The sequence below is a fragment of the Pyxicephalus adspersus genome, chromosome 3 (assembly GCF_032062135.1).
Source record: "Pyxicephalus adspersus chromosome 3, UCB_Pads_2.0, whole genome shotgun sequence".
NCBI classification, from domain to species: domain Eukaryota; kingdom Metazoa; phylum Chordata; class Amphibia; order Anura; family Pyxicephalidae; genus Pyxicephalus; species Pyxicephalus adspersus.
This window is the reverse complement of record NC_092860.1, coordinates 47,991,281-48,006,813: the sequence shown is the minus strand read 5'-3', so window position 1 is coordinate 48,006,813 and position 15,533 is coordinate 47,991,281. Positions and strand designations below refer to the sequence as shown.

The 15,533-nt window shown below is 36.6% G+C and overlaps 1 protein-coding gene across 1 annotated transcript in view; it reads right to left on the bottom strand.

The window, feature by feature from the left end:
• SHB (SH2 domain containing adaptor protein B) overlaps positions 1-15,533 on the bottom strand; it is a 123,011-nt gene that overhangs the window by 38,039 nt on the left and 69,439 nt on the right. Inside the window, exon 3 of the mRNA XM_072404448.1 lies at positions 6,282-6,494. Coding sequence (XP_072260549.1) covers positions 6,282-6,494 — 213 coding nt within the window. The remainder of the gene's footprint in view (positions 1-6,281; positions 6,495-15,533) is intronic.

Here is a 15,533-nt window from a genome sequence, read left to right as displayed (position 1 = left end):
CTTGGAACCACGGCTTGGAATGGAGGGCTTCATTTTATTAGCCGCAATGTAATTTATAACGCACTTCATGATGTCTGTGTTTACTTTTGTCCTTAGCGAATGATCTGGCAAACCAGATCTTCCTGTAAAAATATGTATAACATTACAACTGTAGGCTGTGTAATGAGTGATGGTCTCCAGGGAAATGTTCTTCAGCATACATTACTGAACACTGGTACAGTGCTGCAATTACAGAATTATGAAGATAACTGGAATTTGAAGAATGAAAAATTTGGTGTTAATGCTTTCCCTGTATCCTGATAAGTACCTTTAAATGATGCAAAATGTTAACACTGGTAAAATGAATAACTAACAAAAATGATTATGTTACAAAGCAGCTGATGAGTTCTTGTCAACTGCTCCATAAACAGAATAATTTCATAAATGTAAATATGATTCAAAGCTTAGCTTCCAATCCTCACTTATTTTAAAGAATGAGTAGACATTCTCTTAAATCACAGTTAAGCTTGGACGCAGTACTGATGTTGTGTTTTTACATTTTCATTTTTTGTCAAACAGCAGATAATCTCTGATGGGCTTTAAACAAACTAGAACAGGCACCCTTAAGCTGTTTATAAATTAGCTCTCACTGGTAACAAAAGAAGTTTTTCTTAGATTGGGAAATGGATCAAACATCTGCCAGCCTTCTATTGCCATTTGTGTCCCTCATAGGAAAATTTCCCTATTTTATACAGTCTTTTGGGAAAAAAATCAAAAATTAAGGACAAAGATGGCAATACAAAAGTAATATTTTCTAAACATTCTTTAAACAGTGTGTTGGCTGGAGTTAGGCCATACATGTGCTACCTGTTCTTTATGCCTATTGCACCAAACCAAACTCTCATCTTAAAGTCAAGATCAAAACCTCTTTTTTGTTTTGCATAAAGTTGAAAAAGGAGAAAACAATGGTTAGGCTTTTGAATGCCATCTCTGTCTCAATTGGAGAGAATCATCCTCTAAATTTTTCTTGCTATTGTCAACAGAATAGGAGTAAAAATCTCCCACTGATAACACATGCTCCTCTGACAAATGTCTACAAAAGGCAATCTCTCACTTATTTCTTCTGTAATATCTATTGTGTTTAAAGGTTAGGAAGAAAAGAAAAATACTTTTAAGTTGGACAAAACGGTGTTTTTTTCCCACTTAATTCAAAATATACTTTTAGCAGCCGAAACCACCCGTGTCTTGGTTATAATTTAACGTTTTCATTTCCATTGTATTGTTTGTCCACATTTATGTGGTCAGACACACCTATAAAACATACAGTACATAAAAAATAGTAGGTCGCCATGTTCCTGTTGTGTATTTTGTGTTCCTAACTGTTGTGTTCCTAACAATCAAGCATGAAAAGCTTGATTGTTTTGAAAGGTGAAACAGAATTGGTCATGATACAAAGTAATGGGCTACTGAGAGATCACATCACTTGTTAGTATGGTGGAAATGTTTGACTATAAGAGTTCCTTAATCTAATAAGCAATTTCCCTAAATTCTGTAAACTTAAAGCTCGGTTCCAACCTGCTGTGGACTTCCATAAGGCAGCTGACACTGTGCTAGCCATTTAGCTGCCCCTACCATTGTACCATTGTATTGGTTCCCAAATAACATTTAACAGAGGGTGAAAGTAAGCGGTACTGAACTGCTCACTGCCACCTCCATTCACTAACTATTAGGCTGCCACAAGTGCGACGCGTCCTGTCAAACACACTATTAAAAAAACAATATATTTAAATATATTACAAAATTGACACAATATAGCAAACAAAAGAACTAGGAAGCAAGTTAATATTTTGCTAGCTAAACGGCTGTTAGCTAAATGAGGGTAATGGTAGGAAAAGTTTCCGCAAAGTGCTTATAAGAAAAGCTGCAATTAAAGACCCATCATAAACAAAATGTTACAGGGATGTTAACACACAAGATACTAACTTTCCACAAGAGAATGATTGTGAAGTCTGTGGAAGTCTTGTACACGAGGATTAGATTTAATTATATCTGTTTCCAACCACATGGAAAGGTTATTAAAAGCCAATTACCTCCTCTAAATGCAGTGAAGCAAGCGGAGGCCATTCCAACGTCCTCCTTGCACTACTTAATACTTAAATTAACTGCATTTTAATTCTTCATGATAACTTCCCCTCATGAGAGAAAGCCATGAGGAGGAAAACTACTGACTAATTTTCAGCTCTGGTTGCAAGGAAAAGATTACATGGTGTGTGTATTTTCTATTGGTTAAGCAAGATATATTTGTGCATAGTCAGCTTGATTGTAACAATGTACCTGTGTGAGCCATAGATATGGTATATAAATGCAGGCACCTCATAAAATGAATCCTTGTGTCTGGATGGGTAGTTATGTTGTAGATTTTTTTCCCATTTGAAACTTGACTACCAGGTCCATTGGTAAAGCTTTCCCCCACCACTGTTTAGTAATCCAGTGACCCACAATGACAGAACCTCAATCCAGGACTTTAGATACCCAGGCTAGACTACCAATCCAAGAGGACATGCTTGAAATCCTCAGTACACAAAAACCAAGATGTGAATTTGTGTGTGTGTGTATAATCAGTGAAATCTGCCCTATCAGAAAAATCCTTCTTTTGAAATATGAAGAGATTGACAGCCATATGAAACCGCTGTGGTCTAAAAGAACACAGCAAAATGGCAAGAATTAAAATATCCCAAGAATTGTGTAAAATACCACAATATTATCTAGGTTTAGGCATAAATCTGTAGCACACATCCATGCTACAAAGTGACACAACACTTGTAGAAAATCTGCAGGTAACAACCCTTCCCCTCTCAAATCCCGAGAAGGCAGGTGTTTTACATACCAACCAGCCCCAGGCCTTTTTATTATATAATCATCATATAAAAGCTTTTGTGTGTCACTTTGTTTCCTAGAGCCTCAGGCAAGAAAGTAGCCAGTAACTGAGGCTCAGCTGCAGACGTTATGTAACAATAACAATCTCAAAATACACAGTTAGATAGTGCTAGCCAAAAACCACCGTGTACTGTTTTTTCCACAAGACATGTATTTATTAATGTGGACTGCTTTCAAAACCTACTATATACAAAACATAGGCTTAAGTGTATATACTTTACATATCTTTATAGCACTGGGGTCTCGGGTTCGATTCTTGGCCAGGGAACTATCTGCATGGAGTTTATATGTGCTTCTTGTGTTTTCATGCCCCCCCTCCCCCCCATATACTAAAACCATGCAATTAGGTTATATGGCTTCCCCCAAAAACTTCGTCATAGGCTGTGTTAATGACATATGACTATGGTAGGGACAATTGTGACCCTTTCAAGGGATGTTAGTAACATGACTATGGACTAAAGAGTGATGTAAAGAGCTGTGTAAGATGTTGACACTATAAACACTCGTTAATACTATTAATATTACTTTCATATCACTGCAATTTGTCTAGCTACAGGGACTTCCTGGTTTGGTAAATGTCCATACTGGTCCCAGTGGTATACAATCAACTTTACTTCTATTTGGCCTCACAAATTTTAACCGATTTATTTTTAACTGGTAACATTATGACCATAGACATGTGAGAACATGCATTGGAGCAAACCCATCTACTCACTGGAGGTTCCCTGAAAATGAGTTCATTATTACCCAACAAACACATATATTTGGGACAAAAACAGACTTTTAAACCTGTCCGATCCATTGTACACCTCAAAGTAAGCCACTGGCAAATGCCTTCTACTAGTATTAATAAGAGAGTGTAAACTGATTTGGGTAAAAACAGTTCAGGTAGTTCTATAGCCTCTAAAGAGTTTAGAAAGTTCTGCAGTATTAATGCATTCCAGGTTTCTTCTTCTTTTTTTTTATTAGATCAGATTAGAAATGTCCCGTGACTTCTATTACCATTAATAGATTAAACATTGAATGTTACTCTGCACAACCTCCGTATTGAAATAGTTTCCTCATTCTTCACAACAATGCATTAAATCATAACTGAACAAGTGCCATGTTACAAAAACTTCAGTCTGACCTCTGACCCATCTAAAACCTCTACTGCAGCTTTTAAAGATGACATAATTTCTTTATAGTGAGTAACCCACCACAAAAATTTACATTGACATCATTAATTTGTGCTCAAGAACAAAGTACACATCTAGCTTGAAGCAGAACTCAAGATATCACATACTATTCTCCCTATAGTTCCCTTCATCTTTCACAATAAAAGTTGCTGATTCACACTTAAAAATATTGTGAACGGCTTGTGCGAAGTCTTTATTGCCAATTACTTCACTGAGGAGCCATAATCCCTAGCATGCCCAGTGCCTGTGGTGGAATGAATTGTCTGTTGAAAGACACTACTAGTTGATGTTTTAGTTACTTCCTTTCCTATCAGTCCATGACAATAGGGTTATGGGTGGGTATATAGGTGGTGTGAAGAAAGGCATGTAGGCCACTTCAGTCAAGGGCCAGGTATGAACAGAACAGAGCTTGTAGTCCATCAACCTGGAAATAAGGAAGTCTAAACAAGGGGAGCACAATATACAGGGTGCAAGAGAAGCACCCTTCCTATATTTCAGAACAGTAGATGGCTCTGGGTGCATGGAAAACAAAATAGGTAAGGGTGGAATTATATTTACGTGTATAAATTGTATCATACAATATGGGCTCTGCAAATAAAATATCTTTCACTGAAGCAAATGAAGCTGACAATAATCAATTGACAATGCTCTTGTCAGCAAGGGAGGTTTGGTTTTAGAAATCACTTAATCATGCAGATGACAGGGTAGTAAGTGTCATTTTTTCTGTAAAACTAGGCATGATTAGAGAAACAGATGCTGAGCAAGCTGAAGTGTGAGGCCCACATTGACTGGATCCTGGGTGGTCCACTAATTAAACCTAGTATAACACTTGTGTGTGATTGGGAAATGCTCACCGTGTGACACCCCAACTGAAATCAGACCCAAAGGCCCTCATCAAACAGCCACAACATAAATTAAAACACTGCCAAATGTCTGTGTAAGGGTACTAGTACTCCACAAATCTTTTATAGGGAATTTTGTATATTTAAAAGCGGCTGTGTAAAAATACTGAACTAGTTGAAAAACCCTTTGTCTGTATTTTAACCAGAATAACCAGTTCAAAAGACTTTTATTTGGTGTAATCCATTATTTAATGAAGGGAAGCTGGGTGAAGGCAGTGTTTTTTTTTTCTTTCACCACTTTGTCCTTTACAATGTCTTTTACAATGCAACATACTACTTTTTTCTAAAAACTGAAGAAATCAAAAGAGTATGTGGTAAGATATTATTACACAGGATTTATATAGCGCCAACATACTACGCAGTGCTGTACATTAAATAGGGGTTTCAAATGACAGACAGGTACAAACAGTGAAACAGGAGGAGGAGAGGACTCTGCCCCGAAGAAATTACAATCTAGGAGGTGGGGGGAGTAACACACAATAGATATGTATTGGGGAAGTGGTGAGGGTTTTAAAAGACAGAAGATAGGTAGGCAAGTTTGAACAGATGGGTTTTGAGTGCTCTTTTACAGGAACAGAAAGTAGTAGCAAGTCGAATAGGACATGAAAGACCACTCCAGAGAGTCGGGCAGTTCTAGAAAAGTTTTGGAGCCGTGCATGTGACGAGCATATGAGTGAGGAAGTCAGTAGTGGTCATTGGAAGAGCGAAGAGAGCGTCTGAGGGTGTATTTTTTTTTTTACCAGGTCAGAAAGGTAAGTGGGACAACAGCTGTGGAATGATTTGAAGGTAAAGCACGGGAGCAGATAACAGAATACAGCAGGTCTAGAGTGGTTTGAAGTTCTACAACTAAAACTTAATGAACATATATTTTAACCAATTTAAAAAAGAAAAAATAATGCTTTAATGGGTATCCTCACCTAGTACTGCCATATCCATGGAAAAGAAGGAATCAATATGGGAGAAGAAACTCCTTTATGCACATAATGTTATATGAAGAATATCTATATATGTAAAAGAATCTATGTAATACCAAGATATTGTATATATGATTACTTTAATGCTTGGCTAATTTGCTTTAAATGCTTTTCAAATAAATATACAAAACATTACATTGTATTGTGACTATAGCTACAGCCTAAATCAAGAATAAAAAGCATTGCATTTAACTACAAGGTGTACAAAGTTTAGGAAGGGTGAATTGTTTTAATGTTTAGGTATAGTTGTTCTTGGACAAAAAGTACACACAAGCTTTATTTATAATAAGCAATGTTAGAAATTTAGATACCTGCTAAAGCTGGTAAAGCTTTGTTCCATTCCCAGGGCTGGTCGTACTCATCAGCAGGCCGGTCATCATCCTGCGGTAATTTGCTCTCTCTCATTTGTAGGCCAACCAGGCTTTCAGAATCTGATTCTATTCCATTGCACTCAGGCTCATATGGTGTGTCATAAAGCTGGATGTTTTTCTGTGGCAATTTCTGACTCTCTTGCTTTTGAATATCTATGTAGAAATCAAAACAAATAATGTTATGCTATTGTGTTTGCAAAAACAACATATAGGCTATCATAATCATATATTATCATTATCATATAAATAAAGGTATACTTGATCTTGATCAGTATGCATGCCAGTACATAGTTGTCAATACAAGCTACTGCAGAAATATGCTACAATGCCACTTAAATGGATTAAATAGATACTTTGACTCACTGAAGGCTCTGGAACAAATATTCAAATCAGTAGTTTTGACTTTACTTGGCTGACTTTGTTGGCTGTATGTGTGTTTCTGATCAGTCACTAAAAGTACCAAAGCAAAATGATCAATATGACAACCGGGTAACTAGAATTTTTTCAAAGCAGGTTAGCTTCTGGTTTCCTACACGTTTCCTTAATACTCTATATTATATACAAGGATTCAACTGCCTGTTAAGTAGATCTGGTGAAAGAGTGCAAGAACAACATGTTCATTTCTTAGCTTTAAAACAGTTGTATTTACTACTGTGTACTTAGAAAGCTAGAATAAAGATAACCGTGGAGCTTACAATGCACCTCAGGAGGCTTTTAGAGCAGCCTTTCTTAATCTTTTTAACATGGAGGGGCAATTTTCTGGTCCTAAGGAACCCCTACTATAACTACTATATCCACAGCTCACAGTACATTAGGTTGGTGGTCAGTGGGAAAAATGGCTCTTACATTGCTGGCCGGTGGAAAGAATGTCACCCTTACCGATAGCTAAAAAGATCATTGGTGTCACCTAATCTGACCAGAAAGGCCCAAATTGCTCATTGCTCAGGGATCCCCTGCAAACCTCTGGAGGAACCCATTTATCCCTGGTTGAGAAACACTGTTGTAGCACGTATTAGCAAGTTTTCGATTTTGAGGTCAACCAACCATTCTAACCAATTCTAAAAAGGCAAAAAAAAAACATGCGATTTATGCAACCAGTTACAAAAAAGGAAAAGTATCAATGGCATACATTTTGCTCCTGTTTGTATACCATAGTTTTGAAATGAATATTCTGTATATGAATCCTATATGTACTGCATAAAAAACATCTCGCTAGAAAACCATGTAAAAACTAACACCATTACAGTCATTTTCAATTAGCTGTACCGCAATCAGCAAGGCTGAAAAACAGCAAAGCTTTGTAAAGAAGAATTTTGACCTGATGAAAAATAAATGCGTTAAGTGCTTGCTGCTTCAATGTTTAAACGCCTATAGACGCTCTATATAGCAGGTTACTTCAATTTACATTTTTAAAATTCAAAATTACTGCCACTAAACTAACACTATTTTCTGATTCGTGTAGGCATATAAAAATAAATATAGATGAGTGGGGAAGTTTTAGAACACTGTCACTAATCCGGAAGCTGGAAAACTCCAACATCCAAAGAAACATCCAATGCATTTCTAGGCAAAACACGGCTTGAATGCATGCTCAGTAGACAAAGTTACCAGAGATGAGTTTGTAATAAATAATGCCTGTTTGCTCCTGGAAAATTTTTTCCCCCGAAATAAGCACAGCAGCATAGGAGTATGCGGCCAATTTATTGCTGGTATACACCGGCCTAATCAGCATGTATAAAGGATCAGACAAGCTTCAATCCTCATTTTTGAAGCCAAGATTTCATGGTTCCTGTAGCAAAGCAGGTGTGGTTTCATTAAGGCCTGATTAAAGTGCACAGAGGTAGGGAAATGTGACCAGGAATCAATTTAGGAATGTTGTCATGCAAGAAATGTATTTTGTTAATGTTTTTTATTTCAGTTATAAGATGCATATTTTTGTACATTATCAGGGAGGAAGTCTGACCACTTACGGTCACCCAGTTTACCATTATTTCCATACAAAGTATTCAACAACAAAGGAAATGCAAAACTGTATTGTTGATGTACAAAAGGCATTACAATGTGCAGCAAACAGAGAATTTTCAGTTTGCACAAGTCCGTTCAGATGACTTCTGATTGGCTGCTACTACACATTGCTCTTTGCCTAAAAGTGATATCATTTTTTTTTTCTTAAGATCACCACATAATTTAAGCTACGTACACACTTCCAATTATTATCGTTGGAAAACCAACGACGAACGATCCTGCACGATATCTACGAACGATCGTATAGCACCGATCCTGCACATAGAGATAACGACACAATCGTTCGTAGATATTGTACACACAATAGATACGATCGTTTGAGCGATAGAGGAACTATGTGCACGACAGGAAAATGAACGAACGTTCGTTCATTACGCATGCTCAGACCATGGACGATCAACGAACGATCGTACACACGAACGATGTTCAACGATCGTCGTCCAATCCAATCCGCCGGTCCGGTCGTTCGTTTCCAACGACTTTCCTCATTCGTCGGCGTCGTTGGTTACTTTTTTACGAAAGATTTTTGCCCAATCGATCGTTCGTCGTTCGTTTTGAACGATAAAAATTGGAAGTGTGTACGCACCTTAAGAATCTGATTGTACAAATTTAAATCTACCAAAAGGTATGTAGGGCAAAAGCATGCATGACTAGAAAAAAATTCACTGGCTAGATTAAGTAAACCATTGTGTTACAATGATATTCAAATTTACTGCAGATCTAAAGTTGAATGGACAGTGATTGTACGTCAGTTTGTTACAAGTATTGGATGTCTTGCATAGAACCCCCCACCGCTAATGCATACTTATATCTCTGTGATGGTCTTCCACGTCATTAAATTCTGGGTGCCGAAATCTTCTATTCAGCTATATTGCCGAGAAGAATTGTCTATAGTGTACACTAAGTATATGGTTCCATGTAAGACAATGAAAACTTACTTTTAGACCAGTTTCCTGGGGATTTTATTGCATCCAGGATGTATACACCATGGTGGGTACGTATGCCTAGGGGTAGGTTCTAAGGTATTTTAGTTGAGAAAGCTAGGGGGAGTTGTTGGCCATTTTAATCAGAGAGGTGTAGCTGTATTTTAAATAAATGCAATCTGTAAAGTCGCCAAACACTGAACCTGTTAACTGCGGACAAATTAAAACTAATGCATCTCTTTTACAATGGACCATTTTTGTGATAAAAATCTATCCCAGCATTTTCAGATTAACATTTATTTAATCCAGTATCGAAGGGATAAAATTAATATCTTTCATTACAATGTACCATTTCCCATGTCATATATGCACAGTAAAGTATAAGGTGTACAGATGATGGCACATAAAAATAAAACATAATGTAAATAGGTATGAAGCACAATTGAAAAATAAGATGGTTTTAAAGCAACAGATTGAGAAAGCCAGCAATTGACTAATGGCAATCCTTTTACATAAATAGTTGGAAGGCAGGAGACCTTTGTAGTGAAGCACTCTCTGCATCTTAAATGGCTACTACGCTATAAAACAACCTTTTTGGACAAGACAAAAAGAGTTTTAAAAGAGCTTAAATCACTTTATGCTGAAGGCTGTCTATAAGGATTAAATGTCTCTGCTCCTTTCATGGCATGCCTAAAAAAAATAAAAAAAGGAAAAATCCTTTATCAACACTTCATTCAACAAAAGACAACTGGAGGTTTTCTGAGAGCATTTAGAGGGTCAATGAAAGATTGCTGTGCGCCCGCAGCTTATGGATGCAAGATGGGGCTCACAGTGTCCCTGCTGTGCTCTTTAATGCATCTTGGCAACCATTAACCGAAAAGTCTTAAATTAACACCTTGCCTCTGCAGAAAGAATGTAAAGAAAAGGCATGGAGCTCACAGAGATTTTAATCTTAGAAGCCCCTTCAATGTTCTTCATGTAATAACCGGAGCATAGCACAGAAATATGTCAGGCCTTTTACTTATCCTTTTCAACGTCTTTTTTCTTCTTTTTGCCTCATTTGCAAAAGCACCATTTTTAACATGCACTCTTTGCCCCCTATGTAGGCTTTATTTCATTGAAGGGTTGTTTTTACGGACCGACAGGGTTCAATAAGGCTTTTACAAATCCCTGGCTTTACTCCAATGCTAAAGAGATAAGAACAATTAAATAACAGTCCGGCCAAATTCTGGTTTACGTTTACCGATTTCTGGTAATAGATCCTGCCACTAAGCCACTGCATTAACAAACTATATAAAAACCTTCTACATGAACAGCATTAAGTTGAATTAGCTTCCTGTTCTGGGTACAATGTGGCAGGAAAACGTTCCAGGTCGGTTACATTTGTAAAGAATAATTTAAAATTAGAGCTTGTATAGATGTGTTAACTTTAAAAACTGGTCTGTTACATATAAATATATTGTAACTTTGCAAGATTATAAAATTACAAACATGGATGGCTCATTAAACAAGGAGCACAGGCAGAAGAGTAGGGAGAGGTTGAAAGTTGTCAATGTTTTATGGCTGTCTGTGTGCCCACTAGTGAAATTCATACTTTAATTGTCCTGGTGACCATTATCATTAGTTTAGAATGTGATGGGCATCCAAAAATTTACAGTCACCACAACATTTATAAAGGGTATATTTTTTTAATATGGATACCACATTTGCCTCCAACATCAATTATTAGCCTATCTTCATTATTGTGTGGTTTTATTTTACAGCCTAGAGGTGATTTGTTAGATCTTCCTATATCCACTGACTGAAGGGATGTTTTGCAGTAAAAGGCATGACTTTTCAGGATGGCAAGGTTGCAGCTTCACGTTGTAAGCAATCAGGTGTAATGACACTTCTCCAGGGTTAGGTAGTCGGTGATAAAAAATTCCCCTACTGATGTCCTTTGGATGAATGGTCTGTAATGTCCTAATTTAGATGGCTAAATTCTTTCATATTGGACTTTTATTGGCTTTGTTATATCACCAATCCTTCCCTTCTGATAGAAAATATGGGTAATAGATTATGACACTTGTGGTCAGCAATAGCTAACCCGTGAGATTGCCCTGGCTGAGGTTCATCTAATGGAAAAACGACCTCTGATGATCTAGATCGTGTTTTAAGGTCACCTAGCACAGTCTAGGAAATATAAAATGTATAATGTGCTTTGAAAATCAACTGAGAAACTGTAAGCCATAAAAAATCACATCCGTTTGATAGTCTGCCCAGTTCTGCTACATCTAAAGTGGTGATAAGGAAGTTGTAAAATATCAGTAGGCAACAATCCTGTTTGGGCCAGGACCTTGAGAGGTCACTAAGAGGTCATTAAAGTCCTAACACTAAATGGGATTTAGTCCCACAGAATGCAATTGAAGGTTAACAAAATACATCTAAAAAGCCATCAATATCAAAAAATCAAGTTTAAAAGTTTAAAATCAAGTTTATTGAATTACTAGACCAGTGTTTCTTGAGTTCCATGGGACCATAGGACTCCTCCAGGGGCTGCAGGAGATACAATGAGCAGTTTGTGCCTCTCAAGTCAGTTCAACATAGCCAAGTATTAATGATCTTTTGGCTATCTGTAAGTGACATTGTTCCCTGTGGCCAGCAATAAAGGAGGTACATGAATGTTTGAATAAGGTAAAGTTGAACTTAAGTATTTACAAAAGACACAATCTAATGCAGTGATGTATTCATTAATACCTCACTTAATGGGCTTGATTTATTAAAGCTATCCAAGACTAGAGAAGATAGTCCATCATGGGAGAACTTGGTGATCCATCAAACTTAAAATAGATTTCTGATTTCTCCTTTATAATATATATATATATATATATATATATATATATATATATATATATATATATATATATATGCTATTAGCCATCAAATGTTTTCATTCCTAAACCAAATCCAATTCAGTTTTGCTGGTTTTGACAATATAGCAGTGTATTTTGTCAAACAAGGTAAGAAAACAAAGATACCACTTTGCTGTAGATTTTTATTATTCTTACCAAGGAGGGTGACATTTTAAGATTTTTAAAGGGCACAATGACTGTAGTAACATTCGAACAGTGTTTTATACATGGTGCACATTATAGCCTATATACTTGATTGCTTGAAGTTAAACTTCATCACTGCACTTGGGACAATAATTGAATTAATTGGGAAGATGAAGCCAATATATATAAAATGCTGCTATTGGACTGTAAAAGTCTTTGTGGAAGACAAGACTTGCATATTTAGGCCATTCCCTGGAGGTAAGCTACATCATAAGCATACTTTACTTCAAAGGTGAGTGTGACATGTGTGACATTGGTACTCGACACAGCATGCCAGTAAAAGGCGACTGTAACAAGATAAACACATTTCTATATTCGCCGAACAAAAACAAGTACCTAAACCTAAAATTGTCCTCAAAGATATAAGTGTAAAAAAAAACCCTGTAAAATAACCGAACCGTTTTATTTTGTATCTGTGGTCTGTGTTCTCCATCAGCCACGATTAAATAGACCTACTAAATTTAAAGGACTGGCTACATTGCCCAGGCCCCCTCCCAGAATCATCTACTATATGGAGGTTAAAAAAAGTACTTGTAAAGTATAAAGTTTGAATTATGTTTACCTTACCCCTGTATTCTGCCCACAGCACCTAGTTTGTTTTCTGCACAATGGCCTTACTATGGCACAAAAGTGTGCTTTGTGCAGTAATTCACAGCAACAAATCAAAAATGAGGTTTCTACAGTTTGCCGAGAGGGCCTACAGAAAAATGACATTAACATTCTTGTCTACAACAATTGGTACCATTGCGAAAAGCTGATACAGAAAGCTTACCAATGTCAACCCAAATAGGCCAAGTCTGTGATTTCAAAAAAATCCAATTAACATGGCTGGGAGCTAAAAGCTTCAGAGCCATTGGACAATGCTGGTAAAATTCAATCATATATAAGTACTGACAATTATTAACAATTGGGATAAGTGTATAATTTTTTTTATGTTGCACAACAGGAAATAGAGGGAAGCCTAAAGAAGGGTTAAGTATAATTACTTCAAAATACATGCAGCTAAAGAGGTCAGTGGGGACTTTTTTTAAATCCCCTTAAAGTTTCTAAGATCTTTCACTGTCTTTCTTTCTTTAAAGGAAAGTGTGCGCAGGCAAAAGTCTCAAAACAATAGTCCTATAACATCACGTTTCAATCGCAACTAAAGAGGAGATTTATACTTGAAATAAACAATACTAAAAGTTTAATGCCAGATTTGGTTTCAAGGCAATTGCCCCTAACACCATCAGGTTTTCAATAATGTAAGGACATTTCTGCTTTTAAAAATACTGGGGTTACTGACCTAAAGCACACTACAGGCTAGGCACATTCTGCTGAGAACACAGCATAACAAAATTATTTCCTATAATGTAAAACAAGTCATATGATAATGCACTGGGTACACCATGAACTTCAGAATTAATTTCGATGCAGAATATGTATGTATTGCTGCAAGTCAAGAAGCATACAAATTATAATACATATGCATAGTATATTCATATATGTATTCTTATATTGCTTGTAGCAAAAGATATTTATTATTTTCCTGTATATTTGGTCATGGTAAGTCTGTGAGAAATGAAAATCTATCATGTCCCTGTTTCCAGTGGTTTATGAATAAACATAGGCATTGTTATCTTTTTTTAAAGGAAGACTCACGCTTATGTTAGGATGCTGTTAAAGCTGTAGTAAGATGAATTACACACAAGGGACCCCTATTTGTTACCACCCCATGCTGTACATGTGTACAAAGCATTTTAAAGTGTTAAAAATAAATCACTATAATTACTGATTTATTGTTTTTCCATTTATTAGAGTTTATCTGACGATCAAGGGGTTATTTAGTTGTCTACATTCTGCACAAGGGATACAGGCAGAGCTGAAGATGCAAACTTTAAATGGGGAGGCTCAGATTCCGTGGGGATATAATTTTACAACCGCATTTTGCAGAATGTGTACATGGGTACGGGTAAAGCAGAAAGGCCTTTAAAAGAGAGATGAACAGAAAGCAGTTTTGTATAGATAACAAAATTATGTTGAACCCTTTGCAACTTTCACAAAATTTGCAAGGAATAATGATTTTAAAACAGTAGCACAGATTAACTAGAAGAAATAAAATTGAATTTCAGGCAGCTAAAAAACAAACTCATATTTTTCATTAAAATATTTTTACCTGTATTTTTTAAAGCCACTAGTATTTGAATTTGACTTGGTATCAGCCTCTTGCAAGCCACTTTTTGGCAGAGCTTGGACTAGAAGGCTTATAAGCAGCCCAAGCAGCAAGTTATTTGTGCTGAAGTGTGCTAAGAATGAACTTGCTAACATGTGCTAGGGGAGGGACAGGACCTGCTAGTGTTGTTTAATTTCAATAAAGAGAAGTTAGGTCTTTGGGCTAGATGTGTGGCAGAGCTGTGTATAAAAATATAAATCCTTTGGCAGTTCTTTTAATATTTATATTTGTATTCAGTTGTTTTCCTGAGGATCAGCTTTAAATTTAGATTATCTCATGCCAACCCCAAAAAATGATGGCCTTTATATAATCTTAAGGATATATGAGGTAGGTAGGTTGGTAAACAGAGTGGTCACATCTTCCTTTTTATTTAGGCACAAGAAAGGACAAAATCATTTTGCAGACATCCTCTGCTTTGGCTTGCATTCCCTCTACGAAATGTCATCTGTCCTTCAAGTGTTGCGTGTGTTGCTGTATCCTCTGCAGAATGTTTGCCCTGGGACTGGTGTAACCAGGGCACATCTAAACTCCAGTGCTGGCTTCTATTTCAGCTTTCATACTACAAATATAAAGAAAATGCTGCTGCATGAAGGAGACAGGTCGCAGCATTTTTTATACCTAACTCGGAGGCAAAGCACCACTACATGGACACTAACGGAAGTGATATATAGAATATATTAAGATTGTTTTTAAAACCAGCAAAGTAAAATTAACCAACCATGAGGATAAAATGTAAAAGAACCCCTCAATTTAAAAACGAACCCCTGCTTCCTCCAGATATGTGCATGCTTTTGCCAGGTCAGTGATCTGCAAGCTAATGGATCAGCATAGCAGCCATCCAACTAGCATTTTCAGAAGTGCATAGTCTCCCTCTCCAATACTTTTGTGTATACATATTACAAAAATATTGTCGATACCAAAAAAAAATTATACACATCAT